Raw genomic sequence first — 16,772 nt, 5'->3', positions numbered from 1 at the left:
CAAACTTGGCTTGAGCTTGGTTCGAGTTTGGTTCGTTTAGATGTTATCGAACTCTCAATTCAAACTTGTTTGATTATTTGAAACTTTTAATTGTTTGAATTGATTATTGAATTTGATAATTTAAACTTATTGATTTATAGTCTTAGAAATAGGAAAGCAATGAAATATTGGTGCTTGATTTGGATAATTAGTAGTCGTCCGTGATTTACCTCCTCCATATTGATCCTGGGACGGATTGACGGGAATACTGGAGATGAGCTTATTCTCCTTTTTTGCCACCTTGATTTGGGTAACTAATGATGAGTCCACATTTAATCTCTACATATGAAAATTAGCTATTACTTAATAAAATGGGGAAATGAAAACTTCAATTATTCGAATATATATATATATATATATATATATATTTATTTATTTATTTATTGACTTTAGAGAAAAACTTAAGAACCAAGTTACTTTAGTTAGTACAGTTTAAAATAAATTAAAAAAAAAAGATATTTTCAATAAATTGGTTCTTCCAACAGTGGAATGCAGTGAAGGGTGTTTTACTGTTTTCCAGTTACTCCTGCCACTGCCAGTGCCAGATAAATAAAACTCAACCCCCTACCTTTCGCTTCCCCTCTCTCTCTCTCTATCTCTCTCTCATTCGTCGCCGCCTCCTCTTCGTCTGTACGGCACCGCTGCGAAATTGAGGCCGCTCTGCTGTGGGGGGATCGAGATCCTTCCGCAATCCACCGCCCGATCGCCGCGCTCTGCAGGAATCCCGAGCCGATCTCGCCGGACCGATGGATTCCGGCAGATACATGGCCTATTCGCCCTCCCCCTCCACCGTCCCCTATTCGCCCCACATCTCCGGCATGCGCACGCCTGGCGGCGCCATCGGCGAGCAGGAGAAGTAAGATTTCGCTCTTTCCGAGACCATCCATGTTGTTGGTAAAAAAAAATCGAGTTTTGCATTTTTATTTTTGCCTTTAGGCTGTTTCTATCCGTGTCTGTTGATAAATCAAGGAGCGTGTACTCGGCGATTTTCCCGACCACGTCTCCTTGTGCTTTAAAACTTTATGGTCGGCAGTTGAGTTTCGACTTTGTTTTATTATGGAATTGCTTGATGGTGTTAGTAAATTTTACTATTGTATCTTCGTTTTTGCTAGATCATTTGGACTTTACTTTAAGATCTAGATCTTGCTTCGATCGAGACGAACTGATTCTTATTCTGTTACATTGTAACGGGTTTATAAATGATGCACAGTTGGTGAAAGACTGCAAGTCTTCGTTTTTTTTTTTTTTTGCGTATCCATATTGTATTTTTAGAGGTTAATCGCTAAACACTCAAGGGAAGAGGATGCTTACTACCTGTTGATAAGGGCTTCGGAAGTTGCAGCCAAAGTATTGGATTAGTAGTCTGCTTTCCCAACTTGGGTGGGGGTTTATCTCTTTACTTTTCTTAAAAACAAACTCTTTTGGAAGATCTGTCGCATCTGGATGAACAAGTGAACTTGTTTTCTGTATCTGGTGGCAGTTTGGAATCTCTTTCTTTCAATTCCTTGAGGATGTTAGTCATTTGACAAATATCCTGTGAAAGTACTGAGTCGTCCATTACTTGCCAGGTACCTGACGGAATTGCTTGCGGAGCGTCAGAAACTAAATCCGTTTGTGCCAGTGCTGCCTCACAGTTTCCACTTGCTTAACCAGGGTGAGTTTTCTAATCTTTTAATGAAACCAGATTTTGTGCTCGAGCTTTGCAATTGGCCTCCATGAAATGGTAATGTACGTGAGATATATGTAGCGAGCTATAGGATAGCTGAAATCTACTTGTCAGAAGCTCGATCTTGAAAATTAAGAAATTTCTGTCTATTTATTCTAGAATCATATCAACAATAATATGAACTACACTATTCAAATTGTTGGGATCACTTTTCTAATTGAACATGAATGTGATGCATGTGATAATTGTTTGTCGAACTACAATCTGTATTAAGTGAACACTTGATCTTCAGTTAAGAGAAACATGCCAAATAATGAATTCCAATTGAAGGCAACAGGTTTCTGTGGGTGGAAAAAAAGAGAGGGAGAGAGAAAGCTTTTATCAATGTCGAATATGTGTGTTGCCTTGATATTAGCTTAATGAACATCAATATTCTGAGCACAATAAAGCCATGATTTGCTGCTCTTTTTAACCTGTTCAACAGTGAGATTCTTTTATCAAGCCGAACACAACCAAATATTGGTTCGCAAGAGAATGGCTATGTTACTTTCCATCAGTTGTATTTGAATTCTCTAGTTCTTTAACTACTTGCTTGGTCGATCGTTATCTTGGCAGTAACAACAGTCTCTAAGTGGCTCTCTGTATCTTTTGTAGATACATTGTTTCAATTGGTTATTTTGTAGGAGTAGAATAAGCCAATTATTTTCTTAATATTTCTTGTCTGTTTCCTTTTTATACAATTGAGCATGGTTCTAATTAACCAATCAGTAACCCATGACTGTCCATTTACTGCTAACTAATTCAATTAACAAAGCTAACTGGTAGTTCTTGTGCTTGAAATTGAATGTGGAGCAGAAATTTTGCGTGTAACCAAACTGTTGGAGAATGCATCTCTTTTAGATCAATCTGGTTTTGAACATGGTAGCCCACTGATCACTGGAGGATTATTTCCAAACGGAGGCGTTGCTGACATGAATAGCTGGGCATCAACATTTCAATCTGAAGTACGGATACTAACCATTAACATGACTTCCTTTTTATCTAGTATACTGCTCAGTAAATTTTATCTTGCATATTCTTATACTAGGTAAAACTAACAGATTGTTTTTCTGTTTAGTGAGTCATTCCCGTGCCTTTACAATTGATTTAACATTAGATGTGGTGTCTACATCTTTTCAGTTTCCTTGCTTACTAACGTAGTTGTGCAAATCCATTTGAAGTTCTAACCTAGTCATCTGAACAACTTCCAAGTTTCAACTAGAAATACTGTGCTGCTTTAGAACCTCTGCTCTTAAAATTCACATTGTTTTCATTAGATACATGTGCTAGGTAAACTTCACATGCAGAACAACTTAATAATCTGAAGAGTGCTGGCTTCAATGATTATGATGTTTGTCTTAATTGCATTGACAAATCAGTTCCTTGATCATGCAAGTCTTAAATGACTCAGGTGTCAAAGATTTTTGCGTATACATGTAATATAAATAACCTTGGATCTTGATCTTTAGTTTGTTGCATAGGAGCATATACTGCAACAGTGCTTTTCTTTTAGTTTTAGATTTCTGCTCATTGTTTAGGAAATCCATTGTCGCAGTTGTGTTCCTAGAATGCATTTCTGTTGATGTTCTTATTTACCTCCGATGGTTTTTAATTGTTCTGCAGAGATTGGGAACATTACAGCCTTCAACTAGGAGTGGTTGGGTTGGGCCACAAGGCAACTCTTCTGGTCTTGTTATTAAGAAAACAATTAGAGTGGATATTCCCGTGGATCAGTTCCCTAATGTAAGAGGCATAATTTAGCTTTCCACTTTTTGTTTTATGAAGACATTCTCTCTAATAAGTAGTATGTATTTCCCTGATTTTATAGTACAACTTTGTTGGTCGACTCCTTGGTCCGAGAGGAAACTCTCTTAAGCGGCTTGAAGCTATCACTGCTTGTCGTGTGCTAATACGGGGGCGAGGCAGTATTAAAGATCCTGCTCGGGTACAAACCCCTTTCAACTATTACTTATTCAGCTGAATCGCCTGCATGACACTGATTTCAACTCCTCTTAGACAAAACCAATAGATGCACACTATAAGACAATCCAAATAGTATGGTTGCTTTGTTGCAGATGTAGGTTAATCCGGTGCATTGCCTTTTACAGATGTTATAATGTATAACATGGAGACTAGTGTTACCATGTAGTAGTGCTCTTGATGATACAAAATGTTGCAAACTAAGTAAATGCAATTCAGTTGTGTGCCTGTCTCATTTGATGATTCGATACACTGTCTCTTTATACGCAATATACCAGACGACTTCTCAAGTGCTGCCTTGATTACAGCTGACTTTGTCTTGGCCAATGTTGTCTTTTTTCCTACCTAATCTGTTATGATTATGTCGTTGACTTCTCCCAAGGTAGATGCAGATCTAATCTTTGTGCTTTAACAAGAAATCCCCTTACCTCTGCATTGGTTTGTTACCTTGTAGATTGTTTGCCTTTCACATAGCCTGTGGTATGTGCATTTTGATAATAAGGTGCAAAACTAGGACAAAAATTTCACGAGAATCTAGAAACTAGAGCAGGGAATTTCAATTCACAAAATATAGAAGTAATGCATTGGCACTGGGTGAGGCATGTTTAGATTCCTTGGCTCATTCCAAGGACACCTGAATGCAATATTCATGAGAACAAGTATTGCTGATATTTCGTTCTAGTTCTTTTCTTATTCTCTGCCATCTGTTCTGCTTGTGTCATATCTCTTGTTCTCTTTACTTTATGAAAATTCAAATGCATTTCTGCGTCTCTATATAATAGCTGAAGTCAGCTTCTATTTGTAGGAGGAAATGATGCGCGGGAAACCAGGTTACGAACATCTCAACGAGCCCCTTCACATTCTCGTAGAAGCAGACTTGCCAGTTGAAATTGTTGATACCCGCTTAATGCAAGCTCGTGAAGCTCTCGAGGAGATGCTGAAACCTGTGGTATGCTTTTGCCAGCCAACATCCAATTTCTGATGCCAACTTAATTCCTAACAAACTACAACAATACTCTTAAAGGATTTAATTACCATATTCCTTTGACAAAGCTCCCATCATTCGTTTCTCAGGATGAATCAATGGACTTCCTTAAGAAGCAGCAGCTCAGAGAGCTCGCCCTACTGAACGGCACCCTCCGTGACGAAGGCTCTCACACATCGGGGTCAGTCTCCCCTTTCCATGATAGCCTTGCAATGAAGAGAGCTAAGACAAGAGGGTGAACTTTAAGATGGGCATCAGCTCTTCCTGGTGCAAGGATTGTGTCTTTGGTGGCCATTGCAGCCAAAATTCTCCATGAAGAATCGAATCAAAGTTGAACTAAAATTAGCATATCAGCTTGCTTTGGACTACTAAAGGATGCTGTGGCTCTAACTAGGGTTGTCTCAGAGTGTCTTGGTGCCGAAAAGTAGGGATCTTTGTTTGGTTATTTGGCCTAGTCAAGCTTATAAATACATATATATGTATGTGTGCCCTATTTTAAGTGAAGTTTTGTGTGAACAGTTTTGATAGTAAAGTGGGGGTGTGAGGTATGTGTAGGGGAATTAAAAGTGCCTTCTTAAGAGTAGAACTCTTTGTACTTGATGGAGTTGAAGGTTACGCTAGCATCATTTGTTCGATATGAATTTTACAGGGTCCCCTTCATAAGTGATCTTATTCGAGGTACTTTATGTTGGTATTTAATTGTTCGATGTGCAATGGAACTTTATTTAGATCGGATAAATGATCTTGTTTTGTTTAATTATAAGAATTTTTATAAATTCTTTTATAATTCGACATGTAAATATTATAATATTTTATTTACAATTTAAAAAATGATTAAAATTATTATTGGATATCTTTTAGATCTTGAGTTTGTATTTAAGATTTACAGATCACTGGAATTCTTTTAACATCACGATCTTCCTTACCAATTTTTCAAATCAATCGATAGACAGTAGTATATGCTAACTCTCCTAAATATTCTTATAAAATAACTATAGAATTTTTCATGAAAAATTCTCTTTTTCTTCTTATGAGAGAGGGGATGTATTATATAGCATAAGAAAGAAGGGAACATGTATTATAAAGTGGGAGAGAAAGAGGGAAAGTGTATTATGAAGTGGGAGAGAAAAACAAGAACGTATATTATAAATTTGTCAAATGTTTGATTTCCTTTTTATATATCATTTGTAACCTAATTACAAATAGAATATTCCTTCTAGTTTAAATAATAAATAATTTTATTATTTAATAAATTTTGTGAGAATAAATAATTATTTAAGAGTATCCATCGTGATTATATGAAGATAGTTTGGGGACCATGGATCTATAATTCAAGTTCCAATAAATTTAGATAAAATTAATTAAAGCTCTTTAATTAATTATATAATTTATTAACTCCAATATTATTCCACTAGAGTCCAAAATTTCACTTGAATTATGGAATGTGTTTACTCAAAAGATTTGAACAACCCATTAATATAATCATTACATGTCAATCAACTCTCTGTTCACTAGAGTCCAAAATCATTACAGGTCTAGTGTCCCCTTGGGGGGGGTACGATAATTAAAGCATGGAGTGTTGCCACATGAGGTCTTGGGGTCAAAACTCGGCGTGACCGAGCATGACCTCTCCCATGTCTTGGCCATTTGTACTAATGGCTAGTAGTCACCCGTGATTTACCTCCTCCGTGTTGGCCTAGGGACGGGTTGGCGGTGGCGCTGGGGGCGAGCGAATCGCCTTTTTTTGCCACATAAATAGAGGTCTAGTGGCTAGCGCATGAGGTGTTGTCACAATGAGGTCTGAGGTTCGAATCTCGGCAAAGTCGAGGTAAATACCTCCCTTATGTGCTAGTCACTATTCCAAAGGCTAGTAGTCTCCCGTGATTTACCTCCTCCGTGTTAGCCTTGGGACGGGTTGGCGGGGGCACTGGCGGTGAGCGTATTTGCCTTTATGCCACAATAAATAGAGCTCCATGAGTCCCCTCGGATGGGTCTAGTAGCTAACGCATGAGGTGTTGCCACCATGAGGTTTGGGGTTCGAATCTCAGCAAAACTGAGGTAAATGTTTTCCTTATGTGCTAGTTTCTATTCCAAAGGCTAGTAGCCGCCCATGATTTACCTCCTCCGTGTTGGCCTTGGGACGGGTTGGTGGGGGCGCTGGGGGCGAGCGTATTCATCTTTTGCCACCATAAATAGAGCTCAATGAAATTACCGTTTTATCTCTCTATTTGTATATAAAACCTTAAGTACTATTGATTCACTAGTGAACAGTTAATTCATAATCTAATTCTGAATTAGAGCGCTCAAACTCTTCAATGCTAGAATCAATATTCAAGAGAACCATTTTAGCATCTTTTCGGAAGTTACAGATTCCGTATCTATAAATCATATTTCCAGCTGAATGTATAATCGAGTCTCCAAAATGTAAGTGTTACGCCTATTATTAAAATAAGTTTTAACAAATAAATCAAGAGACTTGTTAATACAAACAAGGAGTCTATGACTACTCAGGATTTAGATTGATCTACATATGATCATCTTAGCGATGTTGATTCGAGTCTTTATAATGGTACTTTAAACATAGACACTTAAATCACATCTAGTCTTTGTTCTATATAATCATATTATATAAAATGTCTCGGCAAAGCCGAGGTAAATATCTCCCTTATGTGCTAGTCATTATTCCAAAGGCTAGTAGCCCCCCATGATTTACCTCCTCCGTGTTGGCCCTGGGACAGGTTGGCAAGGGCGTTGGAGGCGAGCGTATTCGCCTTTTGCCATAATATTATATAAAATGTCCTTGCTTAATGTCACTACACTTACTGTCCGAATAAGACTATCATATTCATAATGTCACCAACTGTAATAATTATCAATTAAAGATCCATACTTTAATATATTTTAAATATATTATTTATAATTTTAATCCTCTTATAAACTAAAATCATAGTTATAACAATATATTATAAATTTTATATAGATATTCATTTATTATATAAGTAAGCATAAAATAATAAAATAAATACTTCTTTTATTTAATTTAACAATTAATAATAAATATCTATTTTATGAATATATTCCCAGCACTTCAATCGTAAGGCTATGGCACTGTGAAATAACGTTACTCAGATATTTATGATTTAATTCCTAATTATAGTATATTTGTAAATATTTTTTTCTTTTATACTTTCGAGCCATTTATTACCAGCACTTTTTAATTTATTCTCATAATTGATAAAAAAAAATTCTTTGAGCCGGACTAGTCGCCAGGTTTAATATTCTCAGGTTCATTAATTTTTTTTATTCAAAGGTGCTTCATCATTAAAAAATGTATCTTGGACTAGTCTGCTTGATTGATCTCCAGCACTGTGTGTCTATCTTTTTTAAAAAAATGGATAAAAAATTTTCTGTGGATTAAATTTTATATATATATATATATATATATATATAATATGAATTTATTGGCCTATGAATCAATAATACTCCACAATTGAAATTATTATTATTAGAATAAATCAGTTATTATAATTAGTAAAATTTTATTAATTAGAAATTAACCGTGTCAATCATGTTAATAAATATTATAATTTCTTGATTAAGTATATTTATTTCCTTAGGTCGTTATTTTTTTTCGTACCGAACTACTCAGCTGCTCTAGACCCTCGCGCTTCTTTTAAGCTCTCGATCCAGGCTAAACCAAGTTCACCGCGTTTCTCCGCCGGTTCTCTGTCGTGGTTGCCGTGGTTACCCTAACAAGTTCGCCGCCTTTCTCCGCCGGCTCTCTGTCGTGGTTGCGGAGGTTACCCTAACAAGTTCGCCGCCTTTCTCCGCCGGCTCTCTGTCGTGGTTGCGGTGGTTACCCAAACAAGTTCGCCGCCTTTCTCCGCCGGCCCTCTTTCGTGGTTGCAGTGGTTGAAATATGTCGAAGAAGAAGGTGTCAGCTCTGGATATGCCGGACGTCCCTATGGGGCAGCTCCCGGAACATCTTAATCTTCAGCGGACCCGCCTTCGTTGCAAGGCTGATGCCCCGATCCATGTAAGGCTTCCTTTAGCTTCTTATGTGGATTTTTTTTTCTAGTTTACATGCATCTATGGAGGAATCAAACGAAAAGATTAATCTTTTAACCTTAAGAAAGAAAATTGTGTTGTCCTCACACATTAACTCTATTGTATAAAAAAACAATTTATCTAGATGGAAAGTGTTTCCTGTGCTCAGAGATAAATTTGAGATCTTGCTTTTCTTTCTTGTACTTTTTTTTTTTTTTGATTTATTGTAGTTGTATTATTGACTTACTTTTTATGTGAACTTTGCATTCGTATCAGTACTCTGGAGCTTACGCATCGATGGGAGTTGACAACAGTGTCGACATAAAAAACTTCAACAGCAACTTTAAGGTTGAAATTGTCAGGCTCACTGAGGACGAGATTGAATTTGATATGATCGGCATTGATGCTGCATTGGCAAATGCATTCCGAAGGATCCTCATTGCTGAGGTATAAAGATAGCTTGCTCTCAATATTATTGACAAGTTTTTAAAAATTTTGAAGAATTTATATAATTTTTTTTACCTTTTCTATAACACTTAGTCTTTTTGAACTTTTTCTATAACAATTTATACATACAACCGTGCCTTATTTGCATATTGTTCTATTTTTTATGTTTGTACTATCGTTAATAGCCATGCTAAAAGTTCCTATTATTTTCTAGGTTCCTACTATGGCCATCAAGAAAATCCTCATGGTCAATAACACATCTGTAATACCAGATGAGTTGCTAGCCCACAGACTTGGCCTTATTCCTCTCGATGCCGACCCAAGGGTCTTTGAATACTTGTCAGGTTTTTGTGTGTGTGTGTGTGTATTCTTTTCTAGTGATATATGAAGTACCTTAATGCATTTTGGATTCGTTATTTCATAGAAAATGATGAGCCAAATGAACGGAATACCATTGTCTATAAGCTGGATGTGTCCTGCAAAAAGGGTAGTCCACGTATTACAGGTACCATTCCGTCGTATTCTTAATCAATATGTAGATAGAATATTTTTTAGTATGAACTTGCATTACATTGCAATAAGTGTTCGTCATGATTATGCATTTCGTGGATGCTTGGTATTCCCCATCCCTACTTGAATATTCTTTTGTTTTCAAAGACTGAATTCTTTATTCTTCCTGCCTGTCAATTTTTTTCTTCAGGCTTCAATTTTATTTGTCTTTCATTTTGCATCATGCTCTTATACATTTACAAGTCTGTCCAGATGCTTAGGTTCTTTATTTATCTGAGTTGTATCATTTTCCCTTTTGGTAATCCTGCATTCTTTATCTTCATTTATCAGTCAAGTCAGATCATTTGAAGTGGCTACCAAATGGCAGCGAACTTGAAATAGCTACTCTTGACAAGTCTTCAAAAGTGAAAAGTTACACCTCATTCAGTTGTAGTCAAAATTCTTTGCCAGAAATATCCAAAAAACCACTTGGAGTAAAGCACGATGACATAATTCTTGCCAAACTTGGGCCGGGACAGGTATCGTTTTCATTTCATGAGATGACAGACAACCTTCTTTTATACAGTAATGTTTTATTTTTTTTATTTTGAGATCAAATCCCATATATTTTATTTTACTATCATACATTTTTGAGACCTGTATAGTTTGTCATTGTCTAATTTATCTCTTTTTTGCCAGGAAATCGAGCTTGAGGCACATGCTGTCAAAGGCATCGGCAAAGATCATGCCAAGTGGTCTCCTGTGGCTGCAACATGGTACCGAATGCTCCCAGAGGTGAAAACGAACTCTATTATTTTTAACTATTACTAGAATTAAGGTCATCCTTATCATGGAGTATTTCCTGTTAGGTTGTACTATCTGAAGAAGTAAAAGGTCAAGATGCTGAAAAGCTCGTAAAGAAATGCCCTCTCAATGTTTTTGACATTGAAGATCTTGGAAATGGTGAGCAAGTTTTTTCTTTTTCTTGCACACATTTCAATCCATTGCAGCAACACCACATTTCAATCCAGTAGATATGAGAGGAATGTTAGTTGACTTTTCTATATGATTTGCTTTTTTATTGGTTAAAATCAGAAGAAAATATAGGTAGGGATAAAATCCAGAATATATATATTAATAGGCACCTCATGAGTTCTAGATAACTCTTGTATTTCCATCTCCTGTGTTTCTTTTCAGTGGCAGTCAGTCTTTTGTTGTTATTTTAACTTCTAGCATTACATTTAGACTTCCTCATCAAAACAATCTACGATCCAGTGATTTATTTGGGACTAAGTTGTCTTAATTTTTTAGTTCTTAGCATGTACTATTCAGATTGAATTGTGCCGGCATGTCTAACGTGCCACCTTGGAGCTGTCATCAAATATCAGCTTTCGAATGTTCCTGGCATCGCAAATTTCATGCTAATGGCAAAATTGGCAACGTTTCTCATTTGGAATTTTAAATGTCATTTAAGTTGCTTGTGTTGCCTCCCTTTGGAAACAATTCTCTCTCACATAAATTCACTATACTATAAATGTTTGTCTATAGATTCAAGTCTCTGTCTCCCTGATCTTATTCACTTAATATGGATAATGGATCCTCGTCCCTGTCATTTTAGTCGAACTCTTATTACACTTATAATTAACGCACGGAATGCTTGGGAACATGAAGCATGTAGTATCCTTATCCATTCATAACCCAGTTGAATGAGGAAGTTTATAGTAGTCTTTATTTTTCCTTTCCTATCAACACTTGTCCTATAATGAGTAATGGTTTAGATAGTATTCTACACATCATATGGCTTCATGTTGTTTATCGTATGCCAAATATGTTAAATGTATCTTGCTCGTGTAGGTGAGAAGAAGGCAGTCGTTGCCAACTCTCGAGCTTGTACATTTTGCGGAGAATGTATCCGCGATGTGAGTGAAGGGCTCGTGAAGTTGCGACGTGTCGAAGATCACTTTATTTGTAAGTCTTTTGCTCATTATCTCCTGATGATTTAGCTTTGCTAATCATGATATAACCAACAAGCTCTGTTAGTCACGCTATTGTTCCGTGTGAAGAGGCACTATTTTCCAATGTTTCTAATATTCCAGTTAGTATTTATATGGTTCTCATCCATCTCGTTTCCAACTGAGTTTGCTGGTGTCTTTACTTTCTTGCAGTCACCATTGAATCTGTTGGAGCTTTATCACCAGATGAGTTATTCATTGAGGCTGTGAAAATCTTGGAAGAGAAATGTCACCGTCAGATAGTTCAGCTATCTTAACTTTTCTTTCTTTTTTTGTTTCTTTTTTTTTACATATAAATACTCTTCTTTGTTTCTGATGTAAAATATAACAACTTCGTATCTTTGAGTAATATGATTTTAAACGTTGTGCTTAATACATAGTGCTGCCTGCCCAGGGCACGCTGCCTAGCCTCATTTGATGATTGTCTGTCTTGCTTGGTGCCCGCCTGATTAAGATTGATGCTTGTCTGCTCTACACTGCACCATCTCTTTACTACCTTCAACTAGCATTGCCTTGCTTTGGCTGATGATCCTCGGATGTTATCTTGATGCAAAATTTGATGCAAAATGTGATAACGCTCACGTTAAGAGCCTTTCATCATCAATCTTATGGTGAGATGAAGGGAAGTAAATTAAGTATTAAACGCCCTCCTAAGTGGGTGCTTTGATTGGTAATCGTTTCATTGTCAATCTTACGATGAGATGAAGGGAAGTAAATCAAATACCAAATGACCTCCTAAGTGAATGCTTTGATTGCTGTCCTGCCTCACCAATGACTGCTTGCCCAGATTGACAAAATGCATTAAGAAAGTATTCCATATGTTGGGCGTTGCTCGACTTGTGCAACTGATGCTGTCCTGCATCACCAAAGGCACCTTACCTGCTTGATTGATGGTCACTTGAAGTTGCCTGGGCTCGAGGACAGCCGCTTGAAACAGCCTTGCGCCAATTGATGGCTGCTTGCCCAGATTGACAAAACGGCATTAAGAAAGTATTCCATATGCAATCCACGATATCTAACTTTAGAGTTACAAGAGCCCGCCGCAATGAGAATTAAACTTTTATCTTAAATGTTATATTTTGTATAAAAAATGTCAAAATTAACTACTTCCCTAAATATACATTTTATAATGAATAGTTCTCTAAATTTAATAATATTTCTCTCTCCTCCCTCTAATAATAAAAAAATCTCTCTTCTCTATCTAATAATAAAAAATACGAAGGAAAAATAAATAAATAAATGATAAATTATAAGAAAGCTGATATATTTTATAATAAAAATTGAATATCTAAATTTAATAAAATTATTTTTTATCCAGAATTTTAAATTTTGGATAAGGATTCTTATATGAATGATCTAACATAATACCTTTTTCCCAACAGACCACACTACAACCACTATATGAAGAAAAAAAAGTTCATTAGCGACCAAAATGATAGGTTGTTAAATTTTTTCATCGTTAATTTTAGTAACTGATCATGTCCAAAAGTCAGAAAGATGTCTGGCTAAGGATGTGGCTACTACATGGATGGGATGTGGATCTCACTCTACTCTACAAGCACAAGAAAAGTAATTGTCAAGTCAGGGAAGGGGTCCCCGGCGTTGGCCTTCCGACGCTCAAGTCAGTCACCAGAAAGATGAGACACAGGCATGAATAGCGAATAATGTGTACCTCCGCTGGTGTATGGACCCCCCTTTATATGGCGTCCTGGTGATATACACGTTCCTCGAGGCATGAGTATGGTTTCTAATTTGTCTTATGAAAGGATCTATCAGGAAAGTGCTTCTGACATCATACCTTAACAGAGTGTGCATATCCCTGACAAAACAATAGAAGTTTCCACCGTACAATCTGTCTGTTGTCCATGCCTCGTGTCAGCGACACTATCTCCCAAAAGGATATTGAGAGATACGACAATGATCCTGCTGTTCGGTCGAGCAGGATAGTCGCTCGGCTGGTCTCCCTTACTCGGTCGGCCTTGGCTGTTCTTCATTGTGATGACTAGGTATAGTAGATTGTTCCCTCCCGATCGGACAAGCGCTCCGGTCTCCTTAGCGGTCTACTGCTCCGCACTGAGCTTGTCGATCGAACGTTGCCTACACAGATCGGCCATTGTAGCCGACCTCCGCTCAGCCGCCATAGGTGAACTCCTTGACACCCCGACGTTGGCCACCTTGACTCTGACCTCCACCCTGGCAGTTAATCCGTACCGGGTAGGCCCCCCTTTATCACCGCATCACAAGTCTTCCTCTCAAGTCTAGTCGAAAGAGACTGCAAGACCGACTAATTGGACAAGTAGTGTCTTCGATGACCTCCACGTCCGATCGGACCATCTATGTTCTTGAGTTTATGATCGGAGCACATACTCTTCATTGCTCGCCTTCATTTTGCTGATATGGGTTTATAGCTACCACTCGGATCACACCTCATAAGGTTGGTGGTGGACCGGCTGCTCGACTGTGTGATAATCAGGTATCTGTGTCGATTTGGACGGTTGACGACATCACTTAGCGAATTTTTCCATTTCTCCGCGCTTTCTCGGATGAGCGCCCTCTCATAGTGGCTGACGCCCACTAAATTTTGGGAAAATTGCACAAATCTTGAATCATTATGGTTGAGCACATGACCATGCCTTTTAATTAAGTCCCATTATTGCTCCTCGTAGTTGGCTGCCACACGCCCCACTTTCTACTGCCGCATGCTCGACGTGATAGGCGGATATCTACTAACGATGTGACAGACGCCTTTTCAAGTTCTATGACCAGATTTTATCCTGATTTTGCGCAACCCTTGATCGAACGGCTCTGGACGATCAGCCGCAAGGTTTATAAACCTTCATCTGATCACCGCCATCTTCACCTTGCCTTGCGTCTTCGTCTTTGAGCGGCCTCTGCGACACTTCTTCTACTCCTCTTCGCCGGCGACCTTTCTCAATAAGGCTTTTCTTTCTTCCTTTTTTCGAATCTGTGCTTTGCTTCTCCTCGATTTCTTTGTTTTCGATGGCTACCTCTCGGCAACCTCCTGTGTCCATTCCCGAACTCTGGTATACTTCCACCGAGTCTAAATTTAACGGGGATGAGATAGACCAGATGAAATCCACTTATCGTTTTCCTTCCTATTATCAGATTGTCATCCCATCCGCCTATGGTCAGCCACATTTGCCTCCCGATGGCTTTTTGCCTTTCTTTAAGGAGAAATTTTGCGTCGGACTTGGTTTTCCCGTCCATCCTTTTTCTCGGTAGTTTGTAAATATTTTTGCATATACTTGCACCAATTGGTGTCTAACTCGTTTAGGTTGTTGTGCGGGGTTGTTAAGTATTTGGAAAAAAACAAACAAACAAATATACCCATGCCATCCACGTGCACAAACCCTCCCCCATACCCCCTCCTTTTTCTTCTCTTCCCCACCGAAGCCTCAAACCCTTCCCCTTTTCTTCTTCTTCGTTTCTCTTCTCCAGCAGCGACGAACAACAAGGCTTTCCCCATTCTTCTTCTCCAAGCTTGCAACTCCCTTCTCTTATGCTTTTCTCTTCTCCAACGGCCACAAGCAACAAGTTTCTTCTTCCTTGCTGCTGTCCTGCTTCTCGGCAACATCGTCGGAGCTCCTCAGAGTGTGCCGGAGCTCGCCGGACCACTAGGAAAGGGGGGAAAAACAAAGCCCTAGTTGCTCTCTCCTTTTCCCCTCCAACAGCAGCACCTTGCTGCCTTTTGTCTTCTCCAACAACAGCCCTAGCTGCTGTCCTTTTCTTGGCATCACCGCCGGAGTTCGCCGGAGCTAGCTGAGGCGGCCAACGACGAAGGGAAAATAACCCTAGTTGCTGTCCTCATTTCCAGCAGCCACACAAACTCCTTAGAAGGTAAATTTCGAGTTGTTTTGTGTTAAATTGATGTGTAGTTAGGAGGGCTATCTAGGTTGGAGAAGAGTTTTCATTTAGGAATGTGAAGTGGTACGAGATAGTAAGATAAAAAATAATGATCTAGTGGCTTCGAGTCGTAAATCATGTTTAGATTTTTGTATCATGAATTTATTATCATTTTAATTATTCGAGTTATTATATTTTGTAGATACGAGCTCGAGTGGAGCGCGGTGACCTGCCAACACCCGCGGATTTTGCTGTACATAAGGTGGATACATCTACTCTTGTATATTTCCTTGTGCATGAATAAATATATAAATTGTATTAGGTATATGTGGTATCATTGTTTTCAAAAATGGGAATTAAAATGATACTTAAATAGTGAAATGAGTATTAAATAATTAAATCATTAGAGGGTAAATAATTAATATTATTTCTTGTTCATATGTGGGTTCATATTGGGATTGATATAGGAAGGGTTGTTTTTAAAATTAAAGAAATATTCTGAATTACTCTTCTGTTGATACATTGTCTCTTTTGACTTGCTTGACCTTTTATACTTCATGCTTTTGATACTCTATCTGTTGATACTTGTAGCTTTTTATCTGTGGACCCTATAATGATAACTTAATAGATTTGATACGAAAATATTACCTTGATTGACCATTCAATATGAAAAGAGAATAATCATAATAAATGGATGAATATAATCATAACGGTGAATTAATAAAGATAGTAAATGAAGAATTAAAAAGTGAAGACTATGAGCCTAGCTTTATATCAGAACTCTATATTAGAGTATTGGACCGCCCACATGTTATTGTGGTAGCGCGGCGGCCGCGGTCCAGAGTACCTGACCGTACACTCGAGGCGTGTTGGAGTGATGTAGCCCTCGGTCAGTGTTTATTATGTCTTCCACCGGTGAGGGCTGATAGCCCGTACGTCAGATGACGTATGCGACAGTTTTATACTCTTTGGAGGCTTTTAGCCTATCCATATGATATTTCACTCTGATGATATTGGCTCCAGTGATTCACTTTTTAGTTGATTTATCAGATTCAAACTATTGATATACATGTTGATCTTACCATGATAACTTATAATTGAGTGATTAAATAATAAGATTGAAAAAATTGATTTTATTAATGATGACAAGTGATGATAAGGTGAAGATCCCAAACTCTATCTAAAAATTTTACCTGATTATAGA

The 16,772-nt window shown here is 37.9% G+C and overlaps 2 protein-coding genes across 2 annotated transcripts; both read left to right on the top strand.

Moving 5' to 3' along the window:
- The first annotated feature begins 610 nt into the window (after positions 1 to 610).
- Positions 611 to 5,403, top strand: LOC122036238 (KH domain-containing protein At5g56140-like). The gene is made up of 7 exons (XM_042595504.1): positions 611 to 895; positions 1,608 to 1,693; positions 2,561 to 2,709; positions 3,368 to 3,487; positions 3,573 to 3,689; positions 4,530 to 4,673; positions 4,799 to 5,403. Exons 1-7 carry the CDS (start codon positions 786 to 788, stop codon positions 4,946 to 4,948), a joined length of 876 nt encoding a protein of 291 aa, XP_042451438.1. The 5' UTR covers positions 611 to 785; the 3' UTR covers positions 4,949 to 5,403.
- Positions 5,404 to 8,359: 2,956 nt separating this feature from the next.
- On the top strand, positions 8,360 to 12,079 carry LOC122036237 (DNA-directed RNA polymerases I and III subunit RPAC1-like). Its single transcript, XM_042595503.1, has 9 exons — positions 8,360 to 8,745; positions 9,033 to 9,203; positions 9,418 to 9,547; positions 9,628 to 9,708; positions 10,044 to 10,231; positions 10,392 to 10,487; positions 10,562 to 10,655; positions 11,547 to 11,660; positions 11,858 to 12,079. Exons 1-9 carry the CDS (start codon positions 8,629 to 8,631, stop codon positions 11,959 to 11,961), a joined length of 1,095 nt encoding a protein of 364 aa, XP_042451437.1. The 5' UTR covers positions 8,360 to 8,628; the 3' UTR covers positions 11,962 to 12,079.
- Positions 12,080 to 16,772: the final 4,693 nt, after the last annotated feature.

This window comes from Zingiber officinale, unplaced genomic scaffold, assembly GCF_018446385.1.
Source record: "Zingiber officinale cultivar Zhangliang unplaced genomic scaffold, Zo_v1.1 ctg135, whole genome shotgun sequence".
Lineage (NCBI taxonomy): Eukaryota > Viridiplantae > Streptophyta > Magnoliopsida > Zingiberales > Zingiberaceae > Zingiber > Zingiber officinale.
Note: the sequence above shows the minus strand (reverse complement) of the source record. Positions and strands in the feature narration are given on the sequence as shown.

Bases quoted from the DNA above. Each gene is read 5' to 3' on its own strand.
- LOC122036237 (XM_042595503.1), top strand. From the start codon at position 8,629: ATGTCGAAGAAGAAGGTGTCAGCTCTGGATATGCCGGACGTCCCTATG. The intron at 9,548-9,627 runs GTTTTTGTGTGT...GTTATTTCATAG, and splicing joins GGTCTTTGAATACTTGTCAG to AAAATGATGAGCCAAATGAA. The intron at 10,232-10,391 runs GTATCGTTTTCA...CTTTTTTGCCAG, and splicing joins CCAAACTTGGGCCGGGACAG to GAAATCGAGCTTGAGGCACA.
- LOC122036238 (XM_042595504.1), top strand. From the start codon at position 786: ATGGATTCCGGCAGATACATGGCCTATTCGCCCTCCCCCTCCACCGTC. The intron at 2,710-3,367 runs GTACGGATACTA...ATTGTTCTGCAG, and splicing joins CATCAACATTTCAATCTGAA to AGATTGGGAACATTACAGCC. The intron at 3,690-4,529 runs GTACAAACCCCT...TTCTATTTGTAG, and splicing joins GTATTAAAGATCCTGCTCGG to GAGGAAATGATGCGCGGGAA.